The sequence below is a fragment of the Vanellus vanellus genome (assembly GCF_965231255.1).
Source record: "Vanellus vanellus genome assembly, chromosome: 2".
Taxonomy (NCBI): domain Eukaryota; kingdom Metazoa; phylum Chordata; class Aves; order Charadriiformes; family Charadriidae; genus Vanellus; species Vanellus vanellus.
This window is the reverse complement of record NC_138906.1, coordinates 61,979,436-61,999,256: the sequence shown is the minus strand read 5'-3', so window position 1 is coordinate 61,999,256 and position 19,821 is coordinate 61,979,436. Positions and strand designations below refer to the sequence as shown.

At 43.5% G+C, this 19,821-nt stretch overlaps 1 protein-coding gene across 12 annotated transcripts in view; it reads left to right on the top strand.

The window, feature by feature from the left end:
- The window catches only part of ARPP21 (cAMP regulated phosphoprotein 21), a 206,583-nt gene extending 187,903 nt beyond the window's left edge, over nt 1-18,680 (top strand). For all 12 annotated transcript variants that reach the window (XM_082498959.1, XM_082498966.1, XM_082498965.1 and 9 more), the window contains 2 exons: nt 16,558-16,709; nt 17,875-18,680. In XM_082498959.1, the coding sequence (XP_082355085.1) occupies nt 16,558-16,709; nt 17,875-18,132 (410 nt within the window). In that variant the 3' untranslated portion in view covers nt 18,133-18,680. The remainder of the gene's footprint in view (nt 1-16,557; nt 16,710-17,874) is intronic.
- The last annotated feature ends 1,141 nt before the right edge of the window (nt 18,681-19,821 follow it).

Below are 19,821 nucleotides of genomic sequence, written 5' to 3'. Positions count from 1 at the left end.
GTAAACTAGAAGGGTTTAATTGCAAGATGAACATGACTGGGAGCACTCTATGCCTGTGCCACAGAAGGGAAATAGGTTAGACTCATCCCTGGTTGCCATTTGGTTTATTATTTGCCAGTATCTCTCAGTACGCAGCCAATGCTTAGTCTAATGGCACTCTCATATATGTACGTATATGTGCATTGGGCCATGCATGAATGCAGGCTCAGTCGCATCTTGGCCCACCTTCCAGTTTGTGGACTAAGCAGTGGCTGTGCAAAAGGAGAGTTGGGAGATGATCTGATTTCATATATTGTAGAACTGAATTTTATTAGGATGGAACCTCTTTTTCCTTAGCTTGATTGCTGCCTGCCTGGTCAAGTTTCTCAGAAGCCTTTTAAAGGATGCTAAGAATAAATTTGTCAGTATCTCTCCCATTGGAGATCCCTTCCTTCAAGGGGATGAGTTCCCTGGCCTCGGTCCAGAAGTGTACTCAAGCCTGTAAATCATTGCTCTGAAATCAAGAAATTGGCTGTTATGCTTAAAAGTTAAGCAAATGCTTAAGGGCTCTGCTGTATAGGGGCCAGGGTAATCACTGTGTTGCAGGCGAGTGCTCCTAATACGGTGTAAAGCTGGTTAAAGTTGATTGCTAACCCCAATAGTCTTTGGATTATGTTCTGCATGGGCGCACTTGGAAAAGATAAGATTTTTGCAGTTGGACCCATATGGGCAGACATATGCTCCGTCAGAGTCCTGTTGGCTTCAGTATCATCCTTGCGTCTGTTCGCATCTAGCTGGGGGATATAGACCATAACTTGCTGTGCCCTTATGTTATAGGTAAATAAACAAGCACAAGTCTTTTTGCTCAGTAATTTGATATGTTAACCTATAGGTGTATGCAGAAGCAGTAGGGAGGAAGAGTGCCGTCAGCCAGTGGCTGTGCCTTTGTTGCAGATGGTATTTACAGTTCGTGTCGCATTTATGAACACTCTCCTGGAGGCTGAGCCACAAAACAAAGCCCAGCTTGAGAGGGTGGAAAGCATAGATCATTAGTGAGAATTTATGCTGCTTTATTCTGCCCCCAGTAAAATCATAGAATTATAGAATGGTTTAGGTTGGAAGGGACCTTGAAGATCATCGAGTTCCAACCCCCCTGCCATGGGCAGGGACACCTCCCACTAGACCAGGTTGCCCAAGGCCACGTCCAGCCTGGCCTTGAACACCTCCAGGGATGGGGCCTCAACAACCTCTCCGGGCAACCTCTTCCAGTGCCTTACCACCCTCAAAGTGAAAAATTTCTTCCTAATATTTAATCTAAACTCGCCTTTTTCCAGTTTCAAGCCATTCCCCCTCGTCCTATCACTACATGCCCTAGTAAAAAGTCCCTCCCCAGCTCTCCTGTAGGCCCCCTTTAGGTACTGGAAGGCCGCAATAAGATCTCCCCAGAGCCTTCTCTTCTCCAGGCTGAATAGTCCCAACTCTCTCAGCCTCTCCTCGTAGGAGGGGTGCTCCAGCCCTCGGATCGTCCTCGTGGCCTTCCTCTGGACATGCTCCAGCAGGTCCATGTCCTTCTTATGTTGGGGACTCCAGAGCTGGATGCAGTACTCCAGTTGGGGTCTCACGAGAGCGGAGTAGAGGGGCAGAATCACCTCCTTTGACCTGCTGGCCATGCTTCTTTTGATGCAGCCCAGGATATGGTTGGCCTTCTGGGCTGTGATCACACATTGCTGGCTCATGTTGAGCTTCTCAATCAGCACACCCAGGTCCTTCTCCTCAGAGCTGCTCTCCAGCCATTCTCCGCCAAGCCTGTATTTGTGCCTGGGATTGCCCCGACCCAGATGTAGGACCTTGCACTTGGCCTTGTTGAACTGCATGAGGTTGGCTTGGGCCCACCTCTCCAGGTCCCTCTGGATGGCATCCCTCCCCTTCAGCGTGTCTACCTCGCCAAACAGCTTGGTATCATCAGCAAACTTGCTGAGGGTGCACTCAACCCCACTGTCCGTGTCGCCAACAAAGTTGTTGAACAGTACGGGCCCCAGTACCGACCCCTGAGGAACGCCACTCATCCTGCTCTCCACTTGGACATTGAGCTGTTGACCGCAACTCTTTGAGTGCGACTGTCCATTCAGTTCTTTATCCACTAAGTGGTCCATTTCTCAAATCCATGTCTCTCCAATTTAGAGACCAGGATATCGTGTGGGATGGTGTCAAACGCTTTGCACAAGTCCAGGTAGATGACAGCAGTTTCTCTTCCCTTCTCCACTGCCACTGTAACCTCTTCATAGAAGGCCACCAAATTTGTCAGGCATGACTTGCCCTTGGTGAAGCCATGCTGGCTGTCACCGATCACCTCCTTGTTTTCTACATGCCTCAGCAGAGTTTCCAGGAGGATCTGCTCCGTGACCTTGCTGGGCACAGAGGTGAGACTGACTGGCCTGTAGTTCCCTGGATCTTCTTTATTTCCCTATTTGAAAATAGGGGTTATGTTTCCCCTTTTCCAGTCAGTAGGAATCTCACCAGACTGCCACGACTTCTCAACTATGATGGCTAGTGGCTTAGCAACTTCATCTGCCAGTTCCCTCAGGACCCGCAGATGTATCTCATCATGTCCCACGGACTTGTGCATTTTCAGGTTACTCAGGTGGTCTAGTACTTGATCTTCACCTATAGTGGGCTGTTATTCATTTTCCAAGTCCTCGCCTTTGCATTCTGCATCATGGGCAGTGTGGCTGCAGTCCTTGCCAGTGAAGACTGAGGCACAAAAGTCATTGAGTACCTCAGCTCTGTCTCTGTCCTGGGTAACCGGTTATTGCGTTTCCTTCTGGAGAGGGCCCACGTTTTCCCTAGTCTTTCTTTTCTCGCTGACATACTTAAAGAAGGATTTTTTGTTTGTCTTAATGTCCCTGGACAGATTTAGTTCTATCTGGGCTTTAGCTTGTCTAACCCGAACCCTGGCTGCTCTAACTATTCCTCTGTATTCCTCCCAGGCTACCCGTCCCTGTTTCCACTCCCTATAGGCCTCCTTTTTGCTTTTGGTCATGTCCAGGATCTCCTTGTTCATCCGTGCAGGCCTCCTGGCTTTTCTGCCTGCCTTCCTCTTTGTAGGGATGCATCACTCCTGAGCTTGGAGGAGGTGATCCTTGAATATTAACCAACTTTCTCAGGCTCCTCTTCCCGCCAGCACTTCATCCCATGGCACCATACGAAGCAGATTCCTCAAGAGGCCAAAGTCAGCTCTCCCAAAGTCCAGGGTGGTCAGTTTGCAGTGCACATTCCTTGCTGCTTCAAGGGTCTTGAACTTGACCATTTCATGGTCACTACAGCCCAGGCTTCCCTTGAGTTTGACACTGTCTACCAGCCCCTCCTTGTTGGTAAGAACAAGGTCCAGTATAGCTCCTCTCCTCGTTGGCTCCTCAACCACTTGGAGAAGGAAGTTGTCGTCAATGCAATCCAAGAACCTCCTGGATTGCCTATGCCTGGCTGTGTTACCCTTCCAACAGATGTCAGGGTTGTTGAAGTCGCCCATGAGAACCAGGGTCTGTGAACATGATGCTGCCCCTATCTGTTTATAGAGGGCTTCATCCGCTCGGTCTTCTTGGTCAGGTGGCCTGTAGCAGACCCCCACTGTAATGTCCCCTGCTCCCAATTTCCCTTTAATCCTGACCCATAGTCTCTCAGCTGACTCTTTATCCATCCCTAGGCTGAGCTCCATGCATTCCAGCTGCTCGCTGACATATAAGGCAACACCGCCTCCTCGTTTCCCTTGCCCGTCTCTCCTGAAGAGCCTGTAGCCTTCCATGCCAACACTCCAGTCATAGGAGTCATCCCACCATGTTTCTATGATGCCAATGAGATCATAGCCTTGGAGGTGTGCAGCCTTCCTCCAACACACAGGATGTGGGAAGGAGCCTGTACCTGAAGCTGCGTGGAAGCAAACTGTGGCAGAAGCAGTGAGACCGCATGGACCATCATCTCCGTGACGGTGCTGGTGAGCAGCAGACTGCCTGAGCGTTCCCTGCTCAGGACAGGGCTCTAAGCACTAGCACTCTCTGAGGCAGTGCACAGAGATTTTGGTGTGTTTTCCACAAAATTTTTGTGCAGTTCTGCTATTTTTCTCCGGGCAAATTATTTCTCCTGGGTGCTTATTTTTCTGTCTCCAGCTGTCTTGGCTATTCAAGAATTTGCCATCTTCAGCACAGGGACTGCAGGTATTCTTTGAAGTTCACACAGCAGCTGGCATGGTGGAGGTACACCCTGGGCTTGTGCTTGTAGATATTTCAGCAATACCAAGAGCGAAGTTATATAGATCAAGACATGAGGGATTAACAGGTTGTTTGCTCAGAGCTGCTGTTATTTATTTGGGGGCAATCCGGAAAATCAAACTAGTGTAATGTAGAGATGAACCTGCTGAAATTCAGTGACTCCATAGGTTCGCGGCTTGCACGGAAAATCTGATCCTGATGGTTTTGTATTTGTTCTTTTTTTGGGGTCACACTTAATTTTGCTTGGGTGGCTAACTGTCCCATCACACGCAGTTCTGATGGATTTCCTAACAAAAACAATGGATATCACAAATCATTGTTATGCTATGGCCAGGAACTGTTTTATATAACAATGCGAACACAGACACAGATACGTATAGGGAGTATTAGGGTACTGTTCATCTTATAAGCTACATTGACTGGACCATATGTGCTTCCAGCCTGTTCTATGCCTGAAGGCTTAACCCACCTCCTGCTTTGCTTTGCATTCAGCACAAGAGCGGTTGTGCACAGTCAATTTGCGTAGCCCCACTGATGATCGGTAATTTGGACATTTATTGTTATCTTCCTATGTCTTGAGCCCTGTCACTCATGTCTGCAGGTGTTTTTGGCTGAAAATAATAGCTGTTAAGTCTGCTGTCCTTGGAAAGGCCAGGCTAGTTATACCCAGTGGGGAAAATGATCGTATTGCCACCTGAATCAGGTGAAGAAATCATTCCCGTGCAATCACAAAGAAAAATCTCTCTAGTAGACTGTCTCAAGTCGATGTTACTTGACTGTTTTCATTATTTATATGAGCTTTCCTGGGTGGCCCTATGCTGGATCGCTGCATCACGCAATCTGGAGCCATCACATGTCCGGCATTCCTCCCTTAAAGCTGGTGTTTAGGTTACAACTCAGTGGTTGCAATGAACGGGCTACTATTTAACTTTTTTGGCTCTCCAGTTCATCTGATACTTCTTTCCACTGCTACAGATAAATTTGTGTGCATGCATACAAAAAGTTAGTGCTAATTTTTTTTAATAAGGGTTTGAATTTATACCAAATTTAAGTTTGTACCAGCTACAGTATTGATATTGCTGCCCTGAACTATGGGAAGTTACCATTTCGCATGAAAAATATCCCCCTGTGAAAATGAATACATTTGTAACAGGTTACATTGTGCAATTCTGGGTAGAGAGATGAGAAAAGAGCAGTTTGTTCTTGCAGTCTTCAGCCAAAGTTATTGGTTTGGGGTTTTTTTTCTGAAAATAATAGTAATAAAATAGTTAATCATATGCTTCATTTCTGCACAGTTCACTGTAAATCTTAGCTTTAAAGAAAAATCAGTTTTTCTGCAATAATGCAGGGACACTTTGTCTCTGAATTCAGCAGAATCCTGAACATAATGTTATGTAGTCATTCTAAATGAAGACCCTCTAAAGTGTTTTGGTGGCAAGGGCTTCTCTCGAGGTGCCTCTTTTCAATGTGAGGCAAGACCTACGGCACGTCAGATGCCAAAGGAGTCTTACTATCAACACTAATGAGTTTTTACATCGTTATTTTAGTTGTATATTAGTTATTCAAAAATCCTGCAAAGAGGAATTGCAGCGGACTACAGCAGTATGTCTATGTACAGTCTATGGCTATAGTAAGGGCTATGACTAGATTTGCATCTCTTTTGGTCTTTAAGCAGTAAAGCTCTCTTAAGAGCAACCCACAAGTTCTCCAGAGCGATCTATTGACCTGCCCATGGTTCTGTGTTAACTCTCGTTAACGTCAGCGGGATCGGCGGGCAGAGGCTGAGAGCAGAAGGATTAGACTTGGGTTTTCCCTAGCGCTATTTGGGACCTCCCTGATGTCATGAGAACCCCGCAGCAGCTTGCAACACGTGCCTTCAGTGGCTGAGCTCTGTGGTGATGAGAAGGCTTCACCCCTTTCAGAACGTTTTCCAGGTCCTGCAGTACCCTCCCTGCAGGCACCTCAGCTGACTTTGGGCATCTGCACTGCTCCAGTGTAGAGACCCTTGCTCATCGTTCCGGCCAAAGGGAAACCCCTTCCAAAACCCACCTCCCCAAAGCTGTCGAGCCTGTTCACGTGGCTCCGTGGATTAACTTAGTTCAAAAGCATTAAATTCTGTATATCACCTGTGTCATTTGCTGGCTGAGTGACTTTTTTTCTTTTTCTTTTTTTTTTTTTTTTTTGGTCTCCAATAAAACGCAGAAGCCTCAGATTACCAAAACAGCTGCACATGCTTTGTCTGGGTTAATGCATTTAAGTCAGGCTCCAGGGTCTGGCTAAGTGCCAAGATCCTGGATCAGCTGCTTTACCGGAATTATGCTGCTGTAACGGAGCCCTGCATTATTGTGTTGCAATTATTTTGGCTTGCAGCTGGCTGTTCCCTCTGTGTTTTTACTGAAGTGAGATAAAAGGATTTTGTCTTAAAAACAGAATTTTCTTTTCTGAATCTCACAGAAGCTTTGAGCAACACACCGTGTCTGTAAGAGGTGCCCCTCTGTTTATCTTCAGATTTATCTTCAAGGAGAAGAGCAAATAATTTTTGTCGTAGTTTTTGAAAAACGGGAACGGCGCTAAGTGGTCTCAAAACATAAAATAAAAGTATATTGAAAAGATAATAAAATAAGTGATTAAAGTGTCATGTAACAACCTGGTTTTAGGTTCTCGGCAAGAACAGGTTTATTTTCAGCATCAAGCCACTTACCAGTAGCAAGTTGTTCTTAAAGCTGTCCCTGTAATTTGGAAATCCTTTGTATAGGCAAGTAAAAGAATAGATAGATTTTAAACTGAAGAAAAACATTTCCCCAGCCTTCGATCTCCTATATTTGTATCTATTCCAGCTCTTCTTGATGCCTATTTATACACATTTCTTGTCAAATAACTGCTCTCTCAGGTTGGGCAGTAGATAGGGGAAAGTAAACTGAATGCAATCCTTTATCTTTGAACTGTTCAACTGTGCTCTTCCTCATGTTCTTGTTAATAATGCCAGGTCTCCCAGGAGCTCTCTCACGCAATTTTATCACATAAACTTTTTGTTTGACCTTACCTGCTGTTCCTCTGGAACGCAGGGAGGGGGAAAAAGCCAAAATGTCAGCCTGCCTTAATTAAAATTTTAGTCTCAGAAGGTGTTACAGTATGTGATTTCATTAGGTGTATAATGAAAGTATTTAATCATACCGCTTATTTGTCTGGGCCTTCTTACTTGGTAGTGAGGTCACCGAGTTTTAAAGCAGCTCTTTTAAGGTGTGGAAAAGTAACTGAGGGGTGGGGGTGCATCTTCAAGGGATTCATAAATTCGTTGTATCCATGATTTTGCATGTTTGCCCTAAAGGTAGTTGCTTGAATGATGAAGTCGAAGGCTCTAAATAACAATTCAGTGCTCTTTGCAAAAACATTTTTGCCCCACTGGACAGTGAGCACGCATATAAATGGCTTTTAAAAGATAATGCTATTCCTTGTCTTCAGCAGTTGGAACTTGGCATCATAGAGAAAGGGTAAAAGAAAATGTAATGGGTGTTTCTTTGGTACTGATGTGTAAGAAGCCCCAAATCTCACGTGTGATATGCAGTGTTGCTTTCATCATTTCTCATCAACGTAATCTAAACCACCGTAACAGGAGGCTTTCTACCACCCCAATGAGATCATTTGTTTTAAGCAATGACTATTCTTCAGGAAAAGTCTGTGGCCAAAGCGCCCTCTGTTAGCTTTTGTAAAGATGTATCTTATTCCGGTTTATATAGGACAAGCAAAGTTAAAAATTACATTTGTGAGGCCCTGATCCTGCACATCATTTGAAGTGGGGTGGGGGGGGGGGGGGGGGGGGGGTTGCATTGCTAGGGGAGTTGTGGTATTCCCCTGTTTTCTTCCTCATTTTTTTAGCAGCTGAGAAGTGCCCTCAGTTGATGGTATTGTCTCAAGTAGCACATGAAACCATCCGTGCTTCAGATGCTCTGTGCTTTGGGTTTCTTCCAGCCCCCGGGGTTGCAAAACAAGTAAAACCAAGGTACCGTATAGCTTTTTGAGGAAGAATAAATGAAGAGGACAAGGAGGGGTGGGCAGTTCAGCTAGATAAGACGGATCCTCCTCTAGCAGTTGGACGGAACAAGCCAGATGAGGGATTTCAGAGCTGTTAGCCACAAAGCAATTTCTTGCGTATCAGAGTATCTTCATCAGCAGATTTTCCCAAATCCAACAAATAGGTTGCTCTGAAATAATGCAAAACTGCAGCGAATTTCCAAATTTGATTTCTTCTTCTGAAGCTGGACAAAGATGTTTTTGCACTATTGATTTTGTGAGATTTGTAGCTTCCTAAACAAGAGAGAGAAAGGAGGAGGGGAGGACAGCCAAGCTGTCTTCTAACCAGTATTTTTCTTCTTTCTCTTGCGATAATAAATCTTACTGGCTCTTATCTCTGATGCATATGCATCTTGCTGAGTTCCTTAATGCAGTTGAAAACGGCTCTTTCTCTGTGGGTCTGCCAGCAAATGTAGCTGTTGATCTGTTACCAGGTTCAGGAAGCATGAATGTGCTTTTAGCAAAGCTACAGCCAATTTAGGGATGAGGGAGCTACAATTCTGGCAGCAATTATGTGTTGAGACGCTTAAGTTCAAAATCCTGCAGTTTTATAACCCCAGCTCTGCAGAGAATTATTCAAGTCACTGTCATTGTAATCAGTTTAGGAATATATTTACGGTGTTTTGTGTTTTCAGTGAATGTAACTGGAGTGCCGTTAGCTAAAAATTGTTTTTGATCTCGCACAACTCAAAAGAATCGATGCCATTACTTTTAAGTTTTGAAAACAAAACCGATGTAATACCCCATGCTTTCCCCTGCAAGCTGTACTGCTGGAGTGGGATGTGCTTCTACCCGAAATTAAAGAAGCCGAACTGTAAGGCACTTATGTGAAAAGGCTTCTCTTGGGTTTGAGGGTCTGAGCCTGTGGAGTGCCGTGGGGAGAGGATTCTGTGTGCTGCTGTGGTTATTGGCACATGTGTGCTATAAGCCACCTCATGCCTCCAACTTATCGGTTGCTTCTTAAGACTCCTTTATTTCAGGCATAGGTATTCTTCTTTTTTCCTTTGTATGTGTGTGAAAACTAAATAAAATAATTGCACGTTCTTATGTTTTGAGGGGAAAGGGATGGATTTTTAGCATTAAGCTGTTATGTATTTGTCCTTCTAGCTCACATGGCATCCAGTTCACACCCATAAATTATCTGTGTTGTCTTTAAGTGGAACATAAAGCCCAAATATCTTACTGGGTCAAGACATTTTTATGTGTATTGCAGAGAGAAAGCAGACACAGTAGGAACGGATTGATCAATTGCAGCAGGTTTGATTTGCAGCATGCCTTGGATTTTAGATACAAGCTTAAACTACAGAATTGTTTACAAAGCATTTTGGATTCCAGCTGCACTAGATGCAGTTTAAATCTTCAGGCTTACACAGAATATGACACACCAGCAGGGAGATATTAATTAGCGTGTCTTCTGTGGGAGTCTTCCAAACTGCAGACACTTTGGGGTGAGGCTAAAAATCAATATCAGCTTAAATGTATATCTTAACTTTATATTTTCCATGAGACTTTTAGTCCATCGTTTGCAGTGAAACTAGGCAGTTAATGACCAACTGCATAATGACACCCCCCCCCCCCCCAAATTTCCTCAGCAGCCACCCAAATCTAAAGCATAATGACTGGACGTGAGAAGCCAGCCTGAGCACAACGCCTTAGAGCAGCTGTCCTCTAGAGCGAGCAATATATGGGTGGTGATTACGATGTTCACGTAGGAGGTGAAACATGTGGTTGCAATCCAGTACTTGAATATCTCACGCGAGGTAAAGAGCATCAGCAGGAGGGACTGATGGACCCCAGGAAGAGGGAGGGCTTTGTTCTGGCTGCTAGAAACCCCTTGCCTCAAATTCCAGCTCTCAGTTGTGCTGGGAAGGGATTTCAGTACGCACCTCCCACGGCTTGGCCAACTGTTGTAAACGCAAGGTTCCCCAACTGGCTTCCTTTCCTCATATTTTACAGATAACATTTAGGGTCTGTTTGAGAATCAAAAGGTTCTTTGTGTCAAGATACAGTGTTTGATCTTGCTGAACTGCTTGCTTCATTTTTTTAATTCCTTCCAGTTTTGCAACTACTTTGGGATGGACCATCTCGGAGCCTTTGGCAAATAAGTGAATTGCCAAAAACTTTACCAAACTTACCAAAGTGTGCATGGCTGAATCGTAGTTTTACAATGACACTTTTTCTTCTCTGCTTAGTAACTCATCATGGGCATTGTAAGTTTCTGCGATTATAAAGTAAAAGCTACCTCCACCCACTTTAATACTTCACCCATAGCTTATTTTAAAAAGTAAAGGAAAACATAGCCTCCCAAAATTGTGGGAATAGAGACTGATTGTGTTCTTAAGCCTACAAAACCTACTGAGTGCTACTCTAGCCAGGGCAAAGTAAACTAAAATAGGTCAGAAATAGCCCTTAGAATATCTACCATACACAGGTAAACTCTCTGCTTGTGGAGTGAACTGGGTGACATTGCCAGTCTGCGATCAAAGGGAGGAGAGGCTGGGAAGAGGATCCTGTCTTGTGTGCAAAAGATTAGTCTTTTCCTTGGAAGATAGGAAAAGTGTTAAGAGCTAACTGGCTAACATTTTCATAAGTATTTCAAGTCGGGAACGTGTGATTTAATGCTCTAAATAATACCGGACACAGAGCCCACTCTAATCATATCTTTATTCCCAGAACTTCTTACTGATTAATATCTTCTAGCGAGCTGTCCATTCTCATTTTAGAGGTTTTGGGTGATAGCAGATGTACTTCCTCTCTGGGTAAATTGCACCCTTGTTAATTATAAGGTCTGCTGAAACTTTGAATTTTATTTCTAATCTGAACAGTTCTAGGTTTATCTTCCAACCATGTAATTTTATTATACCGTTTTCAATTCTGTTCAAGAACTATCTACCAGCAGATACCTCTTCTTCTTTGGAATAAATTGAGCAGCGTGAGCTCATTAGGTCTCCCAGGAAGAGGTGCACTTTCTGACCTCGGATCGTTTTTGTAGCTCTCTTCTCAGCCCTTATCAGTTTTGGGGAGCCTTCTGCCAACGAAAGCCCCCGTGGTGAGCACACCACTTGGGACTGGGTGCAGAATCTGCTGTTACACTGTTTTCAGTAGATCGCAGGGTATCCCCTTGTGTCCACACCCAGAAGTGGTGCTCGCTCCCCTTGGCTTTTCTATGGGAGCTCAAATTCAATCTCTTCCAGGCGGCAGTTGCAGCAAAGGATGAGCTGGTCTATACTGGGTGGGCGTATAGTACCAGAAAGGCACTGCAGTAGTTGCAGAGTGGGCAGGAGCACGACCAGATCTGTATAGCATTGCACCCAGACCAGTTAGCCCTGCTGAGGTTTCCCTCCTGAAGTTCTTTTTGGCCTTTGCTGGTTTGAGCCACTGACAGTGTGTTGCCAAGGTACCTGCGTTTTGGGTTTGCTGGTGGCAACGGCTCAGCTTCTCCCAGCACTACACTGAGTGAAGCGGAAAGGGAGCAGATGAGCCCTCAAAGCACTTCATATCAAAACCACTGTGAATTTATGCATTTGCATGACATGGGCTTAGATGCAAAGACTCTGTTCATGTGGTAAGAATACAATAAGATTTGCAGTTCTCGTGCCAGACTGCCGCGCTCGCCAGCCGAAGTGCCGATTACTCTTTACCCAGAGCGCTGGTACGCATATTACAATGCTACCTTGCTCGTATGTGCTGCAAATCTAAAATGAGCAATGAAAGTCCCTCCAAACATGGATGTGCTGCTCATGAAGGATGTACGCTGAGGCCAGCAGAGCACCAAACATGCTTAATTACAGCTCTGGGTGACGTTACTGGCGGAGGTATAAGACCACTGCATTTTGTCTTTTGAGCTCTGTAGCCTCATTGAGAAATTAAAACATTTGTGGTTGTTTCATGCGGTCTTTCTTCCCCTGGGATGTTTAAGTTAGCTGACTGCCAGCTCGGTGATGCAGGCTGTAAAGGTTCAGAGAATTACCTTGATGGGATGACGGCCTCTTCCATTTCGACTGCAATCCAAGGCTCGTTTTTCCTCTGAGGCATTCGTTGAAATTCTGTGCACGATTTGTTCCTCTGGTTGTTTAACAATGTCTCTCATGTTTGCCCTGGTTTAAAAAATCCTCCTTTGTAGCAGAGATAACATAGAGCAGGATGATATAATTGCAGTAAAGAGGCCCTGGAGCTTGCAGTAATAGGATGGTTCATCTGATGTGTACTGCCATTAGAAAATAACCCACGTATGTATGTTCTCAGGGGACAGTAAAGAGGCTTTTAAGGATTACACTTCATGTAGTATGAAAGCTAATGAGCAAAAGAGCAAGTATGAAGAAACCTATTGCTGCAGAAAGCATGGTGCCTCTTCCTGTTCTCACTCGTTTCCTGACACTTGTGTTGCTCCAAAATATCCACCTCTGCCCAGCAACGCATGGCTTTTCTTGCATTACAGTCAGTTGCCAAGACTTTCGAAGACACCGTATTGTTTTCATTTCATCGAAAAATAAATAGCATGTCAAAAGCGTGGCGGAGCTGAGTCGAGAATTGAAACTGCTGTGTGCATACAAAATAAATAATTTGGGGGGAATAGCGATCTCTGATAGACTGTGCCCTCAACAAAAAAAAAAAAAAGAAAGATTTGCTAGAATGATATAGTTTCACAAAAATTGCAGAAAGGTTGGTATATTAAGACTATCAGTTATGCAGAGTCTCAATTCTCCCATCTCCATTCTTTTCCTGGCCAGTGCGCAAAAACGTATGAAGACATCAACCCACAGTAAACACTGAAGGATCCGTTTCAAATGTTATGTGGCAGGCAGAGTCAGAGTTGCAGAATTTGGGCTGCAGAGGTAGGAAATTCAGAGCAGCTGGTTTCTGATATTAACAACTTCTTGTTCAAGTGGATTGCCACGTAAGGTGCCACTTTCTTCCCCTTGCATTTGTGCTGAAACAGAAGCTGTGTAGCAGAATGGATTTGTGCTTCTTTGTTTTGTTTTGTTTTGTTTTTTTCACAGCATTTTGCTCTTACTTACAGAGCTGGTTGTAGATGTATTAATTTATTATTAATTTAAGAAATTAATTCACCTTTTAATACTCTGTACCCTGTCTGCACTGTTGGAGTATTTCTTTGTACCTTGTCAGGTTTTTCTGTTTATTGGAATAGAGGAACTTGCATCTTTCTTCATATATTTAACATAGTAAAGGGTCAGACTTTGCTATTGGGTAAAGTAAAGTGGGTTCACTTGAGTTGCACAGCCTAGAAGAGGTTGCTGGATTTTGACCAAATGCTGTACAGGGGTTTTGCAGCAAGGTCTGACATCCATAATTTCATTGTATTCCAAAGGGTACTGATCATAAAAAAAGAAGTCCATGAATATTAAGTGAGGAAGAGATGACAGCCAGCATCTTTGCAAGGATACAAGCAGGCCAGTAACCTTCTTAAACATCCCTGTTTCCAGCCACATGTCAAGGGAGCAAACGGTCAAGAGACCGCGGTACCTCCTTCTGGGCCAAAGAAGTGACTTAGTTTCCCTTAACAGCAAAGAAGGTTCAGGAGACAATGCGATCAGATTCTTATGCTAATACCTCTTTGCTCCCATCTAATCACAGTGGAAGTGTGTTAGAGTGCATGTGCAGGTTTTTTTCTGTTTGTATTGAGGCCCCTCCGTGTGGTCAGAGCATTGTAAAGGGCTTGCAGAAGCAGTAGGAAAGAGGTCTTCTTCTGACTCTCAGGCATGTAAGCAAGATTCTGCATATTGGGACAGGATGCACGTGTCCTATGGGCAGAAGAAATTGCTGAAGTCCTTGAGGAGTAATAAGATTGTTAAAATAATAATCCATGGCGTACCGGACCTCAGTTCTTAACCTGTCCCCTTTTTGTGTTCCTGCACCTAAAACGTGGAGTGGTTGTGCCATGTACCTAAGCAGTGTTTGCTAATACAGAGCAGATTTCCAGGGCAGAGTTACATGTTATTGTAATATCCCCGTGAGATGATGCCTACATGTCCAGCATAAGAGTAGATACTTCGTAATTTCCATAACTTCTTGTTTCAGTTTGATAGTCATGTCTGTATTGGTCAATAAATTTGTTGTAGTTGGAGAATACGGAACACAAAGCTGAGGTGAAGTGACAGCTGTATGTCCAAACATACAGCAGAGTATCAGCAGTAGTCTGACTAAAGTAATGTTAATGCAATTATATTTACTAGAGGTAACAGAAGGGCTTCTCTCTACTTGACCCCAGGGGTGTCTGTCTGTCTCTGCGGAGCACCAGTCCACCGCCCTGTGCCAGTGCATCACAGTTCAACTCTGTGAGCCCAGATCTGATGTTTGATTGCATTTCCCAACTTACCGTCACTTGATCCCTGGTCCACCATCAATCTATCGTTCATTACAACATCTGGGACTTACTTTGACAACTGCAAGTGACATGAGATGAATTAGCTGTTGCTGCTTCCGCTGTCAGTTGACTCCTCTCTGCTTAAACTTCCAGTCTTACAAATACCGGAATAGTAGTGCTAAATTTTTTATTTCTGTCCTTTCTCCCCCTCTTCTCCCCCATAATTGGTATACGGGAGCAGAAGAGGACTTGCAATTTTATTATTGCTGTATAAGCCTTCTGTAAACTCAGTTACAGCACTTCTGATGTTGGTAATTTTTGTGACTTAAAAATATGCTGACACTGTGTTTGTGCATAGTAAAAGAGCAAATTTGAATGTATAATAATCTGGTGCATTTGGGAGATGCTATATCCCAGCCAAGTTAATCACTCATGGAATTATTTTTTTTTTATTTTGCTCAGTTGACTGGAGACATTAATCTCATATCTGCGGAAAGGCATCTTTAATGCCAAAAAATTGATCAGAGATATGGGACATTTCTCTGGCATCAGAAAAGACTTTGAAGGAAAGCTGTCAGTTGACAATAGTCCAGCAGGAACAGAAACATTCGTTACTTTATTTTTGTTACATAATGAAGAAATACCCAGGTGATGATTTCCAATTCGTGAAGTATATTGAACCGTGTACTGTATTCATGAATATAAATTGAGCAGACGTGACACACATTTTTCAAATAAAAATAACACTGCATCGCTCCTGATAATTCTTCTTTGCCTGAAATATGCTTATTCTGAGAACATCACTACAGAGTTAATAGTGCACTGCATAACTGCATGTTAAAAAATATGAGTGCTAAAGGACAAAGAATGCCTTAAAGAGAAATTATTCATAGTTTTATAACGACTGTGGCTGGCTGCATTTTTCAAGGATGGGATCTTTCTGCGCTTTCCCACTTTTTCTGCAAAATCCTTCATCTCTAAACAGTAGCATCACCCAGCAGGCCCGCTTCCATCCAGCAAGGCTCGTTCCCAGGCTGGATCGTGTCTCTGCCAAGCAGCGCACTGCTCGCTCTTCGCTTCCCATGCGGGCTTCTGCCTCATTAGCAGTTTTGCCCTCCTGATCGTCCAGACTTTGCCCGTTTCTCATTTAGTCCTGGAGGAGCAGTCCCAGCAGAAAACCTGCAGTGTTGTGGTGGCTTTGAACACAGAGCCGATGGCAGGTTGAAACAGAAGCATCGACTTCTCATCCCTGTGCGGTCACTTGTGTGTCGGCAGTGTTTCCACCAAGCAACAGGGAGGACCAGACACCCCCTAATTTATGATTTTCCTCTTTTGCCAAACACAAAACTAGGGGGGGTGGAATATGACCCTTAATATACTCTAATCGTATAAAAAGCCTTGCATGTAGGAGCCAGTGTGTATACAGCTGTTCTTGATTCATTAAGGCCTTCTCTGTTTACATCATGCTAGGGAGCTGCATTACAAGAAAGGTAAGAGGGTAAGATAAGAAACGTGGCCTGAAAGAAAAATACCAGAGTAAACTGTGAAGGCCAAACACTGGTGTCCTTGAATCCGGTGGGAGTTTTGCCTCTGAGGAAGTAGCCAGAAGCACCCTGTGTCTGTTCAGGGCTTTTCAGTCCTGTGCTGCAGTCAGGCATCCCTCAAGGTGGTCTCTGCCGCAGGGTTGAAGATCATGAGGAAAGCGTGCTGACCGCTCACGTAAGCCTGGCAGGGCTCTCAACTCACAGCGTTTGCTTATTCCCCTGCAATTTTTCACTTCCAGTAATGCTTCTTTAGAAAACAGAGCAACTTTTCGACAAATGCAGGGAGAAATGATGGCGTCATTTGCCCTTCCTGAGAACGGTTTTAATTTTCCCTCTACAAGCGACAGGGTATTTGAAGACATCTTTCTTCTTCCAGGTTACCAGCCTGTCCTGCCAAACCAGCAGCAGGGGTTCCAGGGTCTCATGGGAATGCAGCAGCCACCCCAAAGCCAGAACCTGATGAATAATCAACAGGGAAATCAGGTGCAAGGCATGATGGTGCAGTATCCAGCCATGTCATCTTATCAGGTACTTGGGAGCCCTAAAGAAAGACTGCTTTGCTTGGAGACTGCTTAATTGAATTGAATTTTCGTAACGCTGAATGGTCTTTATTATTTCATTAGGACAGCGTGTGGCAGGAGGCCTCCTGATAAATACGCTTCTAAGTCAAAGTGGTTTTTTTTGCTTCCTGTTTACGTATTCTTAGTACTCCTTATTTTCATTCTGAATTGGGAATACTTCGAATGAACTATTTATTACAGCCTGCAGTGTGGGTAAAATGTCACAAATGATGAAGGGATTATACTTCTTCCTGTGAAGAAAATGAATTTAAAAAAATAAAAGACAGAACATTGTTTTTTGTGGTTTTTTTTGGTTTTTTTTTTTTTTTGCCAGTGCAGTGATGTTTCCTGTAATGAAGTTGAGGGCTTTGCCTGAACCAATTAAAAATTACTCATCTGTGGAGACTCCTGCCAAGGGTTTCACCATGTCTTCAATAACAAGCTGTAGCCAGATAGATTTTTGTTTATTGGGTTTTGGGGAGAGGGAAGGCAGTGGCTTGATTTTTACCAAGTCCATAAGTTACCCAGACTTACTTCTCCAACCTTATACCTGGTTTCTGTAAGATATGCCAAGAGGCTGTGAGAGGTGGCCTGTGCTTACGTTTCCTGCTGGTCCCTCTGGAAAGTTAAGAAACTAAATGACATCTAATTCATTTTAATAGATTGCACTGATTGAGCAGCCATTCTTCTTTTCCCTTGGCTTCTCTGAAAACACTGCAGCAACCCAGGTGGAAATGGGGGAATTGCTTGTGGGTAAAATTTTCCCCTTACATCTTCAGAATTACTGTACTGCAAATGTGTTTTAAAGGTTAATGACTAAGTTAAAGGTTTAGACCTTTTAAATGGCCTAGATATACTGTTTGCACTGATCCCAGAAATTCATATTCCGCTAGATCATGACAGAGCCACTTACCGTACCCGGGAGCAGAGGGATTTCTCTTTAACCCTTCTCTAACAAAGAAAATCCTCAGGGATGAGAACTGTTCTGAGCAGCAGAAAAACGACCCATTTTGGCAGAACGTGCTGTATATTTAAATTCAGCTAGAAGGAAGATAGGGATACTCGGGACCTACTTTAATTTGCTTAGTAATTACTTTTATTTTGTTCTTACGTCTTTCCACATTGCTACCTAGGTGCCAATGACCCAGGGTTCTCAAGGATTGCCACAACAATCATATCAACAACCAATCATGCTACCTAATCAATCAGGTCAAGGAACACTTACAGCCACTGGAATGCCTGTCTACTGTAATGTCATACCTCCTGCCCCACAGAACAACCTACGGTTGATTGCCCCACACTGCCCCTCCAATAACGTTCCAGTTATTTCTGCCAGCTGCAGGACAAACTGTGCGAGCATTAACAGCGCAGGGTGGCAGGTCAAGTACTGACACTGTGGCTTAGTGCGGATGTACGAGGATAGCGGTGCATTATTTGACAAATAACTCATGGCCTTCAAATGAAGAGGAACACAACAGGATAATCAGTTGAGGACATAAGTACTGACTACGCTCAAGTGATTTGCTGCTGGAAAAACCTGTAAAAAAAAAATAAAACTAAAATAAATTTTGAAAAAAAAAATGTTTGCTGGTTAATGGTGCATATTTTTGTCATGTCTGCTAGGTATGCCTTTATAGCTTAGCTAGTGACATGAATTCATTGAGGTAAGATTTTTTCCTACCACTGAACACCACTGTGTAGATTGTAATATCCCCGATTCGGATTAGTTTTGTACTTTGTGTTGAGTTTGTGAAGCTAAAAGTATTTAAAAATATAATAAAAATCACATTGTACCAAAGCTGTAATGGAAATGAAAAAAATGAAAACAAAAAAAGAATTACTGAATGGAAGGAATAATTTATATACACTATAGAGTTTTTTTATGGATATATACTGTATTGTAGTGCTTAATCACAATAAAGCTATTTGACCTCATGGAGAAAGGTCATGTTTCTACCACTTGCTTGGTCTCCTCTCTGTTTCTGAGTGAGTGAACTTCCCTTTGGTTCTACAATGCCTTGTTTCAGGTGAAGCTCATGGGGGAATGATGCTTAGTGGGCATATGGGAGTTTGATGAAAAGGCAACATACCTGTGTCTTAGCATGTAGTACCATAGCGGCTAAGACCACTTAGAAATTGTAGCATAGTCATCCAGGAAGTGTTCAATGAGTGATGTACCAGATCATCTTAAACTAGGTTTGTGCTTTTCCTATCCCTTGGACCGGTAATGTCACAAGCACAATTCACCACTGCTACAAGCCTCTACTAAGTCATACCTCTTCAAGAGGCCATATGACAGTTGTAGATAAGAAGACACAGATGTCCCATCATATCCCATCCACTTGCTGGAAGATGAGTTGCTGCTGATGTCACAACCACCGTACCCAGCAATGCTTCTGCTACGTAGAAATACTCTACCCAAGTATTGGTACTCCGGCTACAAAGCAGTTTTGCAACGAAAAGATGACCACCCAAGAATCTACTCCATCATGTTCAAGTAGTGGGGATGAATAATATATTTGGGGGTTTGGCTCTTGAAACATGCAGCACTGTGGTTTGCCAGAAGTTTTTAGAACTTCTTTTTTTTTAATTCCTGTGATGTTTCTCATTATTATATCCATGTTCACTCAAGTTCCCAGCTTGTTCTGATAAATTATTCTTCATTCATAAATGCCTCATGGAGTCCCTCATTCTGCTTCAATGGTGATAACATTTGAGTCACAAATGTGTTTACCAGAAAAAGCCTGTGTCTTTTTCCACTTAAGCTGCATTTTTGATCAGTTTTGAACACCTTTAAGATAGTTAGGAGCTGAGCACTCCAGAATTATGCATAATCATCATGAAAAAGCCTGAGATCCGTCTGTGTGTAAAATCTGTGTGTGTCATAGTACGATTTTAGGTACACCCAAGATGACAGCAGCCTACAAGGCCCTTGACCATTGTTAACCTGAATGTGAAACAGCTTTTATTTTACCTTTAAGACAGGTGCCTTTTCCTTTACACACTTCAGCTGTGGAAGCAGGAACTGGAAGGGCTACAACCCATATTTAAAATAAACGTTTTTCTTTTCTATACGATGA